Source organism: Oreochromis niloticus, linkage group LG7 (genome assembly GCF_001858045.2).
Source record: "Oreochromis niloticus isolate F11D_XX linkage group LG7, O_niloticus_UMD_NMBU, whole genome shotgun sequence".
NCBI classification, from domain to species: Eukaryota; Metazoa; Chordata; class Actinopteri; order Cichliformes; family Cichlidae; genus Oreochromis; species Oreochromis niloticus.
Window position 1 is genome coordinate 50,288,410 of NC_031972.2, and position 15,877 is coordinate 50,304,286.

Sequence of the window (15,877 nt, forward strand, 5' to 3'; positions counted from 1 at the left end):
TTCCCTTAGGCAGCATCATTAGAAGACATAGCATAAATTTTCACTGCTATGCGGATGACACGCAGATCTATCTATCCACGAAGCCAGGTAACACACACCAATTAGTTAAACTGCAGGAATGTCTTAAAGACATAAAGACCTGGATGGCCGCTAACTTTCTGCTTCTTAATTCAGATAAAACTGAGGTTATTGTACTCGGCCCTGAAAATCTTAGAAATATGGTATCTAACCAGATTCTTACTCTGGATGGCATTACCTTGGCCTCCAGTAATGCTGTGAGGAACCTTGGAGTCATTTTTGACCAGGATATATCCTTCAACGCACATATTAAACAAATATGTAAGACTGCTTTCTTCCATTTGCGCAACATCTCTAAAATGAGAAATATCCTGTCTCAGAGTGATGCTGAAAAACTAGTTCATGCATTCATCACTTCCAGGCTGGACTACTGTAATTCTTTATTATCAGGATGTCCTAAAAACTCACTGAAAAGCCTTCAGCTAATCCAAAATGCTGCAGCAAGAGTACTGACAGGGACTAGAAAGAGAGAGCATATTTCTCCTGTTTTGGCTTCCCTTCATTGGCTTCCTGTTAAATCCAGAATTGAATTCAAAATCCTGCTCCTCACATACAAGGTCTTAAATAATCAGGCCCCATCTTATCTTAATGACCTTGTAGTACCATATCACCCTATTAGAGCACTTCGCTCTCGCTCTGCAGGCCTACTTGTTGTTCCTAGAGTATTCAAAAGTAGAATGGGAGGGAGAGCCTTCAGTTTTCAGGCCCCTCTTCTGTGGAACCAGCTTCCAGTTTGGATTCGGGAGACAGACACTATCTCTACTTTCAAGATTAGGCTTAAAACTTTCCTTTTTGCTAAAGCATATAGTTAGGGCTGGACCAGGTGACCCTGAATCCTCCCTTAGTTATGCTGCAATAGACGTAGGCTGCCGGGGATTCCCATGATGCATTGAGTTTTTCCTTTCCAGTCACCTTTCTCACTCACTATGTGTTAATAGACCTCTCTGCATTGAATCATATCTGTTATTAATCTCTGTCTCTCTTCCACAGCATGTCTTTATCCTGTTTTCCTTCTCTCACCCCAACCGGTCGCAGCAGATGGCCCCGCCCCTCCCTGAGCCTGGTTCTGCCGGAGGTTTCTTCCTGTTAAAAGGGAGTTTTTCCTTCCCACTGTCGCCAAAGTGCTTGCTCATAGGGTGTCATATGATTGTTGGGTTTTTCTTTGTATGTATTATTGTGCGAGATCTACTGTACAATATAAAGCGCCTTGAGGCGACTTCTGTTGTGATTTGGCGCTATATAAATAAAATTGAATTGAATTGAATATAGCCATGATTTACAAACCAAAAGTTGAAGGGCATGCACTGAGTTTTTCAGCATAACATACAAGAAGGTTCTGTAAGTCTGCTAACCAGTGGATTGGAGCTAATGCTAACATATTCACATTGCTTGTGCTAACAAACACATATATCTACCCAAGTTATTTACAGTCATTTGAAAAAGGAAAGCTTTCGTTGAACTCCATGCGGTCTCTATGCACGCAAACTAATTTAATTTATTGTTTATTTCATGCCAAATGTTTTCATTTGGTGAAAGGTGCAGACCATTACATTTTACAGCGTCCACAACCCCCTTTAGCAGCAATAATATGAAGCGATCATTTTCTATATGACTTTATAAGTGTCTCACATCATTGTGGAAGAATTTGAACCCACTCTTCTTTAAAACGTTACTTTACTTCATTGAGGTTTGCATGCAGCTAAAGCATTTCAGTTTGGTTGAGCTCTGAACTTTGGGTCATTGCATCTCCTTGATTGTCTTCTTTTTCAGCCATTCTGTTGTAGATTTTCTGCTGTGCTTGGCATCATTGTCCTGGTGCATGACCCAGTTTCAGGCCAAGCTTTAGCTGTTGGGCAGATGCCCTAACATTTGACTCTATTATACGCTGATATTCAGCGGAGCTCATAGTCGACTAAATGACTAAGTTGCCCAGGTTCTGTGGCTGCAAAACAAGCCCAAATCAACACACCAGTTGGTGGTTTTGCTGATACGCTGTATTTGGTTTTCACCAAATGTTCCACTGTGTATTATGCCAAACATCTCCAATGTGGTCCAAAGGACGTTGCAAATCTAAGCTGTGCTGTCAGAGAGATGAAGTTTTCCTGGGTATCTAATTGCAGACATCTGGCACCTACTTAGCCTCTGAATTCCTATAGAAGTAGTAAGTGTGTACTAGTGTCTATCTGTGTAACTGACCCATATATTCCCCATTCAGGAATAACCAAATGTATAGTATTAGGTTAGCACTGAACCCAGTTCAAAGTATGGTCATTTGTGGCGCCCAAAAAAGAAAAATAATGCTGAAGCTGAGAGTTTGAAACAGAATTTCACAAACTGGGTGATGCTGTTGGCCATCTTTTATATACTGTCTGAGTTTTACATTGTACACTATCTAATTTTAGGACATTAGCTTGTTGCTGTCGTGCCATAAAAAATACAGTGGAGCTGAAGCATTAATTTTCAGATATTTAGTCAATAACAAGTTAACTGAATTATTTTCATCAATGCAAATAGTACATTTCCAAATATTTCAAAGTATAAAAAGGTGAAAATCTCAGAGCTGCTGCTGATGCCTTGGTCAGTATAAATGTAAAAATTTGCACATAAAATTTCACTGTAGTCGACTCACTAATTATAAAGAAATTTAAGTTAAAATCTAATAAATTGAAGTCTAATGGTGATGACAGAAGTAGTAAGAAGCTGCAAAAAGAAACAGATGTAAGGATCTAAGGGTAGATAGGACATCACAGTTTTTGATACTGGGCTTTATTAATAAAATGTATCTGACTTTAATATCAGTCCCAGCAGGAATCATCCTCAGGCAGCCATCAGTTTCTGTACAAAATGTCCTGACAATCCTTCAGTCTGGACAAGTGTTTGATCAGCCTTCAGACAGACACTCTTTGAGTGATTCTGTTATGCAGCTAAAAATCTGCTCGCTTGGCAATGCATCCTTCTCCAGATTTGTTGGAGAGGCCTCCAGTAATTTGTGAGGCTGCTGTTCTTATATGCATTAAATAAATATAAATAGCAATTCCGCTGCAAAACGTACTTGCTGATAGATAGTATTTAATGTGTTGTTATGAAGGCTCCAGGTACTGTATGTAAAGATACTGATATCAAACCAACAAGCAGTCGCCACAGCCCATTTGTTCAGCTTTACAGGAACGTGAGTTAGAGACAAACCATTAGTTAACACATAAAGCTCATTTACTGCTCGGGTAGATTTTTCTTTTAAGAACAACAGCTTAGTGAAAGCCTGCAGGAGCGCTGAGGAAAACATAATGATCCTCATTCTTCACAATGACTAAGATCACTCTCACACAAGATTTAATTTAGTTCCCTGAAGTGCTTTGTTCTCAGTTGGACAGGTGGGCGAGTGATTCTTGTCTGTCCGTGTGATATTGTCTGATTTTTGTGCGTGCGGTTAGTGTGTATACACGGTATGTGAAAGCGTAACAAAACAAGCCTGCAGTTATCAGAGTACGATCGACCTTTTTAATTTTCTACTGACTACAGTCTGTCTATCCATAATGTCATTGTGTTAGTTTATGGCTACAACGCAGTCGACATTTAAGTAGAATAAAACACTAAAGCGGGCACTTATACTGCAGTTAGTGTGTCAGGTCCACTTACCCTTGGTCGGCTATGCTAATAAGCTGTGTTCAAAACAGCAAAACAACAGCAACGACACGACTCCCAGCACGTTCGGAGTTTAATGGATTGAAGCGAACAGTCCTCCACCACCAGCAGTATCACACTTCACTAAATGTTACCTTTACAGAGCTTAACAAAGGCCCTTTCACAGCTCAGACATTAAGTGTCCACTTTGCTGTTGCTCAAGTATCATTTTAGTTCTCTCTCATCAAGTGAGTAAAGCCATTGAGAAAATAGCTTTCAAATTTTATGCATTTCTCCATAATGTTAAATAATTATAACAAATAAGCCATGACTAAAGATATCAAACATTTTGCTGCATGAGTGAGTATATATTTTAAAGGAAATCAATATATTTGACCATCAGTTGAGAATCATTTGCATTTAATGAAAACTATGGCTGTGCACGACTCACTCACGAGTGATCAACCACATACCGATGATCCATCCAGCAATTTGATGCCACCTTTATTTGACTGGGAAAATAAATTCGGTGTACAAAAGTGTAAAATCTAAGAAACAGGTGTTTTGATTTTTAGTATGATTTATTTTAAAACACTGTGTTCTACCACATTTTCTTTCAGTTTCTCGTTATTTCTGTCCGCTTTCCAGTGAGAAGAGGAAATGGAAATTTGGAGTTCTTCACAGAACTTGGACAACACTTGAACATCACATCAAAGCGCAAATGCGGCTCTCTAAAAATAGCATGCAAATAAGTCTGTGGGGCTCCATTTGATCTTTTATGAAGAGTATTTTATAGAAAAGAAGTCAGAACTGGGTGAGCTGCTTTACTGGACCTTTAAAAATGTGCTGTATCGTAAACTCATTATTTTTAAACAAATAGGAAAGGGCATGTATTTGAAAAACCCTGAAAAATTAAGTACCGCACTTAACAGTTAATAATAGCAATTTATATTGTTAATTATTGTTAAAAGCTTTCCTTTTCAATAATTTATTGCAACTCATCTTTACTACATACCTTCCAACTTTAAAATTCCAGCTTTTATAAATGCTCTATATGTACAGTACACTTGTCTTTCACATACTTTATCACTATGAGGGCTGCAAAAGGACAAAAACAGGCTTACTCAATCTTCCACCATCTCTGTTCCTCACAGACTCGTAATTTCAGTTTTAAAATGCAAACCATCATCCACATTACTACTGAATCCCCCAGACACACCTATGCCTATGAATTTGATTAGAGACACAGATGTATTCAGCTTAAATTATTCCTTAAATCAACTTACCTGCCCAAGGTTTTGCTCTTCCAGTCTGTAAAGTAGCATTTTTTTCTTTAATAACAGAAAAGAATATAGGTTAGAAAGACTGTGTAAAGTTGCCGGTGGATTAAAAAAACAAAAAAACTCCTACTTTTATGTTTTTTCAGAGTTAAAAGGTTCATTCTTTATTTACCTGAAAGGCATTCGGATGTTCATCTGCTCAGCATACTTGCAAAGCGTGTCCCAGGTAGCGTGGACCTTCACAAACATGATGTCGTTGTTCGTCAAGGAAGGCTTTCGAAACAAAAAGGAGTGCAGGGAACTGAGAACAAGGGAGATTTAAGTAAATAATAAAGCAACTAAAAGTCTCCCAGGTATATTTACCTCTTTCTCCAGCATCAGACCTTCAGCTCGTAAATTCTTCTCAAACGTGCATCTCTTCTCCACCTGTGGACTCGACTTCTTATAAACCAGGATGTAGTCGATGCGCTTTTTACCGTCTCGGAAAAAGAGCCCGGATGAAGCCGTTGGATTCTTTCCCTGGAACAACAAAATTTTATCCAAAACAAAGGACTACTTCTCAGTGTGCTAATGCCAAAATAACTTGGAACATCATCAGTTTACATTTTGCGATGATTCAGGTGGATCAGTGAGAGTGTGTTACCTGAACTGAATCTGTGCGGGCCTCTAACTTAGCACGGGTGACAGGCTTTTGCAGCAGAAATGACTCGTCTGCCCTCGCTTCACACGTACTCACTTCAGACTCCTCCACGAAGTGATCCTTGCCATCCTCTGCTGCACACAAGTCACAGCAGGATCAATAAAAACACTACTGAACTGGTAAGAAACAACTAAGAGTACCTGAAGTGCAATAGGTCTTTGTTCTTGCTAAAGTCAATATTTTCCCTAATCTGGCTGCCAACGCTGACATTAGCTCTGAGCGAAATAAAAATGTAACTTATTTAAACGTGGGTGTCAGGTGGAAAACGGCACCTTGATGCAATTTAACAGATCCGAGCACTGATGTTTAAAAAGCCCCAATCTTATTTCCTGCCTTGATACGTGCAAACCAAATAACATTTTGTCCAGCCCACACAATATAAACAGTAAATATTGTGCCATAAATTCATTTTCTAACTGTTCCAGCATTGCTTTTTTTTGCCTTGCTGATTATTCCTCTGCAGCAAAATGTGTGGAAGCTTTTCAGCTCGCCATTTTATGAGGGCAAATGTGTTTGCTGTGCAAAACAAAATGATTTATTAGTCTCAAAAAATACTTGTTGTGTGGGTTGTTATGACACAATCTTAACTTCATAATACAAGCTCTGTAATTGCGTGACATGAGAGACGAAGCATTTCACAGCACAGCACAAGTTATACTTTCTCCGGTCCATGTGACAGCTCATTAGCTAATTTCTTCAGGCAGCTGTATCTTTACCTCCTGATCAGTGTGGTGTACGGTTTGATACTGATGTGCAGAAATCCATATTAAGAGAAGCAATGCTGCTGTATGGGTTCTACTTCTTTTTCTGCAGCTAACCTTGCTCCTGTGACTTGTAGTTTTCGTCTGGGTTTCTAGAGCGATCAGAATGAGGCAAAGCTTCAGTGTTTGGGACAAAAAAAGCTGCATAGGGTTCATTTAGACCTGCTGTGGCTAACAACCTCCACATGTTTTCAGCTCACTTTCACATGTGTCAGATGTCAAATGCAGGGAGGTTATGGAAGGAAATATCTGTTCCCCAGCACAACCAGGATGAAACATTAACAGTATTAAACCATTTCTTTCTAAGTCTACAAATCTAGTCCCGAAAGAGGAGCTAAACTGACTACCTTCTTTACACCTACCGGTGTACACAGTTTGTATACAGTTTGTTTTAATTCTCTATTTATACTCACTTCTATTAGGTACACCCGCTCAACTGCTTGTTAATGCAGTTGAACAGGTGTAGAGTGTGCCTTCTGCTGAAGTTCAAACCAAATAACAGAGGGAGGAAAGGTGATTTGGATGTGGCAAGGTTGTTGGTGCCAGACAGGCTGGGCTGAGTATTTCACAAAAAGCTGATCTACTGGGATTTTCACATACAGTCGTCTCCAGGGTTTACAGAAAATGGAATGAAAGAGAGAAAATATCCAGTGAGCAGCAGTTCTCTGGGTGAAAATGGTTTGTTGATGACAGAAGAGAATAGCCAGACTGTTTTGAGCTGACAGGAAGGCAACAATACCTGAAATAGCCACTCGTTACAATCAATGTATGCAGAAGAACATCTCTGAACACAGAGAAGCAGATGGACGCCACTGAAAGTCAGCTAACAACAGGAAACCAAGGATATAGTTTGCACAGCCTCACCAAAAGTGCACAAGAGAAGACTCGAACAACATTGCTTGATTTGATGAGTTTCAATTTCTGCAGCAGTGTTAGGAAGGTAGGCTCTGAATTTGCCATAAACAACATGAAAGCATGGTTTAATACTGCCTTAAATCAGTAGTTCATGCTAGGGGTGACATAATTGTGTGGCACACTTTAGGCCCCCTTAGTACGAACTGAGCATTGTTTAACCACCACAGCCTGCCCTTTATGACCACAGTGGATAAATCTTCTGATGGATGCTTCCAGCAGGACAACACGTCATGTCACAAAACTCAAATCATCTCAAACTGTACAACGAGTTCACTGTGCTCAAAGCGCCTCCACAATCACCAGGTCTCAATCTAATAGATCACCTTGGGGATGTGTTGGATGTTTCCAGCACCTTTATGAATCTATGCGATAAAGAATTAAGGAAGCTCTGAAGGCAAAAGGGGGTCCACACTCAGTACTTTGTAAGATGTACCTAACAAAGCAGCCAGTTTAAAGTTCGCCCACAATTAAAGTTAATATTTGTATTTTTTTTATCATTTAGAAATAAAACTGTTGTGTTGAAAAATGACTGAAGTCTGGCTAATATTTGGTGGTAAAAAGAATCCGAAAGGAGACGAGATGGCCAATCACACTGTGAAACAAATATAAATATTTAAAGCTGTGCAGTTGTGCTGATTCATGAAGAGGCTCAGTAGTAAAAAGCGATTTATCCATTTTATTTCACAACTGGAGAAAATATCATTATAATACAGATAAGCAGAAATACTTGCAGTAGCAATGTGATGTTAACTGTCAAAACCTTTCTATCTTTAAGGGGGACTGGTTATGTTTTTCCCTGTTTCCTGTCAGGTGTACTGTTACAGGGGGAAGAGAGTTAAAACAGCTTCTTTCTGCGAGTGAGGCGCTGCACCAAGAACCACTCTGAGATAAGTAAGGATTACATTGGACTGTTAATAATGCACAGTAGAGTCAAACAATAGACGTAAGGAGCTGGAATAATGAGCAGAATGTGCCCCTTTAAGGTGAAGTGTGACCTAATTGTCTTTATATAATGTGGGCACTGTTCAAGTTCTCATTCAATTAATAATTGTGTGGATTTTTATGTTTCTAGTTCCTCTTTTAAGGTGCGATAAAATGATCACAATAGCAGCAAAATATAACCCGCTGTACATTTTCAGTTCTTTAGCAGTTTGTCTTCCAGCTTGAGAACCACTGAAAAACATCTGTCACTTTCCACAGGTGGGAAACTGTTGATGGATGATCTTCCTCGTTGCTCTGTCTACACTCTCTCCTTCTGTCTGCACTCAGAGCCAAAAAGGGGAAAAAAAAATAATAATTCAGACCTGCTCCTCACACGACTATTCCCAGCACAGCGTCAAAGAGCCAGTTTACACCAAAATAGAAACACCTCGTGCAGACACAGCGTGAAATTCTTATATCTAGTCCCACTTTTGCACACTGCACTCCACACCAAAATAACAAGTATGCAGACAAAGGGCGTTTCAAGGTCAGGAAAATACCAATATGCTGAAGTGCTGCATGCACTAGTTTTCATGCTGTGACAAAAATAGCACTCTCACTGTCTGTGGCCTCTAAATATTCTTGAAGCTGTTAATGAGACAGAGTAATTTTCCTCTGCAGCAGGCATATCCATTGTACTGGCCCATAACAATAATATACTGTATTTATATTACCAGCATTTTCCCACGCTATCGCATTCCCTCGGAACGTGCTCCAAGCAGCTGCGACTTTGCGTAGTGTTTTCTAAATCTCCTGCAGCATTAACACAATCTGTTCCATCAATATTACACACAAGCCTTAAATACCACCATCAATATTAAACTCTGTGCAGTGACCAGCTCAATTTCTGTTGAACCTAATGTTTAATACAATCAGTCCACACTACAGAGAAAATAATTAAACATGCCATTCAGACAATAAAAGGCAGTAATGGTGAAAACATTTTAGAGGCTTTTGTTTTTTTGGAAATATTGTACAACCTGTGATGTATACAACAGAATTATTTCACAGAAAAAAACTTACACTGGGGGAAATAATTTTTTAGGAAGAGAAATGCTGAGTATAAACCCAAAGAACACCATCCCCAGAATCAAGCATAGAGAGGTAAACATTGTGTTTTTGGGCTGTTATTGTGCTAGAGTACGTGACAACTGTACGTCACGGGGCCATTAGATGGGGCCATGTACCATAAAATCTTGGAAGAGAACCTTCTTCCCTCAGCCAGAACAGTTGGTCTTCTAGCACGACGGTGACCCAAAACATGCAATCATACCACCAAGAAACAAACGAGTGACTAAAGAAGAAGCACATTAACCGGATCAAGTAATTATTTCCTCCACTGTATATTTATTAGGAGGCCCCGTAGATCGTGATCGCTGTGGATCTTTAAAAAAACATTAAAAACATAAAGCTTTGTCAACAAAAACAAGCAAAAAAAATCACTACAAGTTATTTTTGACCAGCAAAGAAAAGCAGATGTCACAAATTAAAAGCAAACAAGACACAGTGATTAAACCTACAGTTGTATGATATTGTAATGTTAAAGTGTGCACATACTTTCATGGTGAGCTTCAATATCTCGCAAGATCAATTTAAATTGATGTAGCTGCTCTCTAATAACTGAAGCATCTCATCCATTAATGGGTATGGAAAACGTGTGAGTTACTGACAGTGGACTGACCTGTCTGTGGGGGGAGGAGGCTGCAGGAAGTGCTGATGCTCTGACTCAGACCCTCAACCTCTGGTTTAGGCTCCGGGCTCAGAGGCACAGACAGGAAGTGGTTGAGGTTGATTGGATGAGTCTGACTTTGGGCCAGGCAGGGCAGACTGCGGCGAGACGGCTTTAGGCTCTTCTCCTTCAGGATCTCGCTGATGCTTGTGTGCATGCCTGAGGAAAAAGAAACGGAGGAAAAGTTAATGTCAATAGTTGCTTAACACTCAGAAAGAAAGAAGAGCAGTCGGAAATCTTCCAAGCCTGAAAAAAATTCCATGCATGAGTTTTTGGATTAGCTCATGGCGAAAAAGAAAGTGTTTTATACACTTCTTAGTTTTATGTCATATTGTACAATTTATACACAGATCCACTGTTAAATTTATATTTCTATATACGGCAAACATAACATGTTTTAATCAGATGCACTTGCATTAAAGGATGGATTGGCTCGTTGATGAATCTCTCAAAGAGGCATCAAAAAAACAAAAATTATGCAGAGAGAAGTACTCACCACTACATCAGCAATTCATTATAAGTCTACAATACTACAAAAGTGGTACTCTAAAGTCCGTGTGGTATGTGGTGGTTACACGTATTACCATGAAAGTCTCTGCAGAATAATCAGGGAAGAGGTCTGATCACAACTGACACAGTAAGATTAAATGTTGACAGCTGGTAGCACAGTAGCTAATGAATGAGAAAGTGATAAGAAAATATGAAAGGAGCACCGCTCGACAGAAAGTAAGCTTACTTGTTATGGCTAAGTGGATAACAGTCATGTAATGCTGTTCTCCAATTTCAATGCTTGTACAACATTGTGGAAATCACCACAATGATGGCATTTCAGTTTGGACATTTGATGTTGTATCAGTTTGGATAATTCTTTAATATATCCAGCTCTTCTGGGTCAGCCAGTTTTATATAATATAATAAACACCGCATGACTGGATTATCTCTTAATAAAGCAGCTGAAGTCAATAAACAGTAAAATAACACCCCTGGTAAGATGTTAAAGTAAGAAGAACTTGACACACTGTACATCAATTATAGCAATAATGAGTTTCTTTCCGCTGTTCAATATCAGGCTTCCATTCATTTTCTTAATCATTTATCCAACCAGGGTCACAGTGGGGCTGAAATCTATCCCAGCTGACATTAGGCAAGATGTAGGGTTACACCCTTAACAGCTACATCACATGACTAACAGCCCAATTTAGAATCAACATTTAATTAAAGTGTTTGTCTTTGGATTGTGGGAGGAAACCAGAGCACCCAGAGAAAAGCAACACCAACACAAACATGCAAACTCCCCATGGAACGCAGACCTTTAACCATGAATCATCACTGAGGCAACATGAGAGTTAGTCAACCTTCATCTTATCATTTTACTTTCTTGCTTGTATCTGCTTTGCATTCAACATTTTTATATTTGGTTGTATCTTACAAAACCCCATTTATGACCAGTAATAATAACAACAAAACAAAAACTAAAAAAACGAGTCCCCTGAAATCATGAGAGGGGATGAAAAAAAACAAAGGAAGGGAGAAATCTCTGTCAAAAGGTCCACTTTTTTATGGACTCCACTGATAATGTCTGTCCTTCATAGTGCATTAAAACCATCAGCACTCCCTCATTTCCATCAAATGACACACTCCAGTACCTCGAGACCAGCAGTATTAGATGAGGAGCACGACTGTGTGCCCTAGCACTCCAACCACCTGAACAAATAAACATTTAATAACATTAACTTGTTCTACACCCCGATTAGCTTTGCGCTAACAGAATATTCATCACTGTGACGATGAACTGTAAAGAGTTAATGAGACTAATGAATGGCCATCAGTTGAATCAGAACACTGTAAATGACCTTCAGCCTCAGCGCTGCAGCTCCTGACTTATTTATTAACGAAATTAAGGCGTTGCCTTTAGATGGGAACGTGATTTCTTTTCACATCCAGTGATGAATTCGCTCACTGACCTTCCTGAAACATTCAAGTGAAACATGAATTGATCATTTACTCTCTATACAGTGAGGGCCCGAGCTGCAGGCTGTTCAATAATTCATTTTCATGACATTGAGCTGAATGGGATTGTCACGGGGAGGCCCTGTAAATTAAAGAGGACGTGGCACACAGTGTTCCGTCGACCGCAGTCATCCTTAGCCTTCCATCATGCTGCAGGTTAAGCATTGAAACCTGTGAGTGTTATGCTGATCACAGGGTCACATTTGAGATCTTGAAGATTTTAATTTGATTCATTTTCATGTTTCTCACCTATCTTCTAGGCCGCACTTTCTCTGGTTTAAAAGCAGGAAGCACCAAACCGACCCATATGTGGTGTGGGCTTTCCTTGATGACATAACGAGGAGGAAAGCTTGGAAGCAGCTGGAGACCAAGTTTCCACTATTAGCATGCTTAGTATCGTTTAAATCTAGCCCGGTAATGAAAGCGCACCACTTTAAGTTAATTGAATCTTTTTTTCTTCTGGACCGGGCTGGTCTGCACAATCTTAATAAACAGATATTTACATGCGAATATGCAGAATTTACAAGATGTTTGGTATCAGACCTGGTTTCTGTTTGGAGTCTGCTTGTAGACTAAATTTAAATCAGTGATCAGGTTTAAGAAGGATTTACTTGTAGTTTTTATGGATGAAATAGAAAAATGTAGGAGTGTAAAAAGTAAAAAAGTTTAAATGGATTATTCAGAGTTTGGACTGAAGCGAGTTATGTAGAAAGCAAAAGAGGGATTGCATTTGCTGATATACAATCTGAAATCCATTTGCTGCTGCTGCATGACAACAGTTTTGCCTCTTATAAGATTTTTGAAATCATCTGCATTTGTAAACAATGACTAATGGACACGGCAGGATGTCTTGAGCCAGACATCCATTTTCAACTATCTGGAGATATGCTGGCAAGACTGGAGTCTGAAAAATTTGCCTTTGCCCCGTAGGCTAAGGCAGCAGACTGCTTTATATAAACAAGGGTCATTTTGGCAAATCAGGCCACAGTGGCTGCTCTGCCAGGGGCCCAACTTTAAAAGGTTATAGCCCGGTGCAAAGTTGTATGTTAAAGTTTCTCCTTTTAAATATGCAGCATTAATCCACAGCTCCAAAGACAAAGGGGAAATTAAAAAAAATGCAAGCTTCAAATCGGAAACAACTTAATGAGCCTTGAAGCTTTTAACATTCATCCAACCATCACGGGAATTTTCAGCACTGAGTGAGAATAAAGCCAGTTTAATATGCAAGCTTGTCGGCCAATCATGGTGTTCGTTCCCCCAGTAACCCCGCAGATATGAGATGAATGAAAATTGTAAGCTCTAGCTCACATCTACAATGAATTATTAAAGCGAAAAACTTCAATGCATTAAAGCAAAATTGTGCTTACAGCTTAAAATCCACTCCATTCAGGAGCGTGGATTTAAAAATAATTTGAAATCAAACTCTAAATGGTCAGCAAAAACACGACATGGGGAAGCTGGAAATAGTTTTTTGTCTCCATCATGTAATTTGTCCTCAGGCTCATAACAACACGGGAGCACAAAGGTATTCGGTTCCTCCTTAGCACGCTTAACGTTTCAGTCAGTTTCATCAGAGGCATTATCAGAGAGAGTCGTGACATGCAGAGACTGAAATCCGTGGGATAAATCAATACAAAAGACAGTTGTAGAGGCACAACTTCCAAGTTTTAAAACCTTATTTTGGGGAAAAGTTTGCAAACTTTTTAAGTGTCAGATTTGACGGGTGATCCTATACAAGTTGTCCCAGTGGCCACTAAAAGGCAATGCTTCAAAATAACTGAGCAAGTTCCCAGAGGCATTTCAAGACGGCAAGACTAGTGACAAGACTTGTTTCTGGAAGGACTTTCGATATTTCTAATCAACACAGAGCTGTAGGTTGTCAAGCACTTGTTGTGTAGGGAGACTTATTGTGACAATGACATCTGCACTGACATTTAAAAAGAAAACAGAGTTTTTACGTAAGGTTTGCTTCGCTCAGCAGCATGTTTTGCTTTATGGCTGGAGTAAATCATTGAGAGCTTGGTGGCTAGTGGCTAGAGGCCTAAAGTGTACTGGTCACAGTGGATTAGCTTAAAGAGTGGCTGTATCCTTATACAATGTAACTGTCCAATAAGCTGACTCTGTCTGTGTTGAATCTCTTATGTTTATGCATAAAGGTTAAAAAAGTCAAACAATGTCCCGATTATTTTAAAAGACAGCAGCAAGACTCAACATGTCTGAGATGATACGTCAGAGCAAAGTGAGCTAATTGGTCTGCAGGGGCACTGCTTGGTGGTCTCAATGGGTCCTCAAAGTTTAAAATAGACCCACAAATTGGAGTTGGTGTTGTGTGAAATTGCTTCTGTGGAAATTGAGATGACTTAGAGATGAAAAAAAGCACCATTCAAATCAGACTCTGAGGATATGAGGGATATAATAATAGTTATCTGACAATCACTGGCCTGATCAATAATATTCGCCCAATTTTGTCATGCAGAAAGAATCTATGTACTCTGCTGTCAGAGCATCTGAAGACGGTGCACCGTGTAAGACATATAAATATAAAAAGAGTTCATCTAGTGTCAAATCTCATGCTTAATCTCGCTGTGTTCTGGCTTAAACTGGTTTGTGAGGAGAAAGTTAATCCCGTGTGCGTGCTGGGACTGTACGTGCATGTGTGCACGTCCGAGTTTTGTATGGGACTCGCCCACTATTCAGGGAAAAAGATGCTCGCTGTGAGGTGATAAGGTTAAAAAACACCTCCAAATTCTCTCTGCATCAGCATAAAACAAAGTCTCTAAGACAGTTTCTGTGCACTCTCGCAAACACCCACTCAGGCTCATCTGACGTGAAGCTGGACGAGCTTCAGGGAGGGTCGTGATCTGGGATTTGGATCTCTCCTGTGCAGCTTGTCCATGACGGTCTTTTAATGTGAGATTAAAAGGATTTTTCAGGTCTGTCCATGTGTGTGGGTATGATACTGTATACATGTGCCTGTTTGATTGTATACTGTGTACTCTATTACTGCCTCCAAATGTTAGTGACAAATGCTGAAGCCAAGAAAGGAGCATGATTATCAGATCGTTATGCTCCTCTTGATTAATTCTGTCATAATATGATAAGTCTGGCATACGCCTGACAGTTTCATAGCACTGTGTTTAGGTGTGAATGCAGCGATTCTACTCTGAGCCAGCTGGAAGAGCAAGCGGTTGATTTGAAAAACAGCAAGGATTTGATGATCAGGTACAAGCAGTGAGATATTAAAAACAGTGCGATGAAACAGACGTAAAGTTTTGCGGGATGTCACTTTGAGTCACTTTTGTCCACTATCACTGAAGAGGGCTATGAGGAATTGAGACTTTATGTGAAAGGATGTTGCACAAAGAGAATTCAGGTCAGTGGGCTGTTTCCCATCATGCCTCTAAGTTTCCTCGTTTTACCCTTTGAATTATTCATTCTTGTTCAGCTTATAACACTTTCACTGTCACAGCTTTCAAATTAGGGACACTGCATCAAGGCCTCTTCAAACAATGCTGGGGTTAGGTACTAAAGGATTAAACATCACTTGGATTGTGTCATCAGATTGCAAAGGAAAAATATTAATCAGACTAAATTACATTTAAAAATTAGATTATATTCATATTGATTAGTTTACATTTCATTGCATCCTAAGATAACACTTTTTACATTATCAAATCGAGTCCCTCCTCCATCCTGGATCACCATTATTTTCTTCATGAAGTTTAATTAATATATATTTTTTCAAGACAATGGTGATTTACAGATAATTGAGTTTTTCATTATTTTTTTCCTATTCACATTT

At 39.4% G+C, this 15,877-nt stretch overlaps 1 protein-coding gene across 5 annotated transcripts in view; it reads right to left on the reverse strand.

Moving 5' to 3' along the window:
* The window catches only part of ano3 (anoctamin 3), a 49,175-nt gene that overhangs the window by 18,557 nt on the left and 14,741 nt on the right, over positions 1–15,877 (reverse strand). For 4 of the 5 annotated variants that reach the window (XM_025908474.1, XM_005450836.4, XM_005450833.4 and 1 more), the window contains 5 exons: positions 10,018–10,224; positions 5,623–5,753; positions 5,343–5,498; positions 5,152–5,252; positions 4,986–5,030 (listed from right to left, as the gene is read on the reverse strand). In XM_025908474.1, the coding sequence (XP_025764259.1) occupies positions 4,986–5,030; positions 5,152–5,252; positions 5,343–5,498; positions 5,623–5,753; positions 10,018–10,224 (640 nt within the window). The remainder of the gene's footprint in view (positions 1–4,985; positions 5,031–5,151; positions 5,253–5,342; positions 5,499–5,622; positions 5,754–10,017; positions 10,225–15,877) is intronic. The other variant, XM_025908473.1, reaches the window with a different exon arrangement.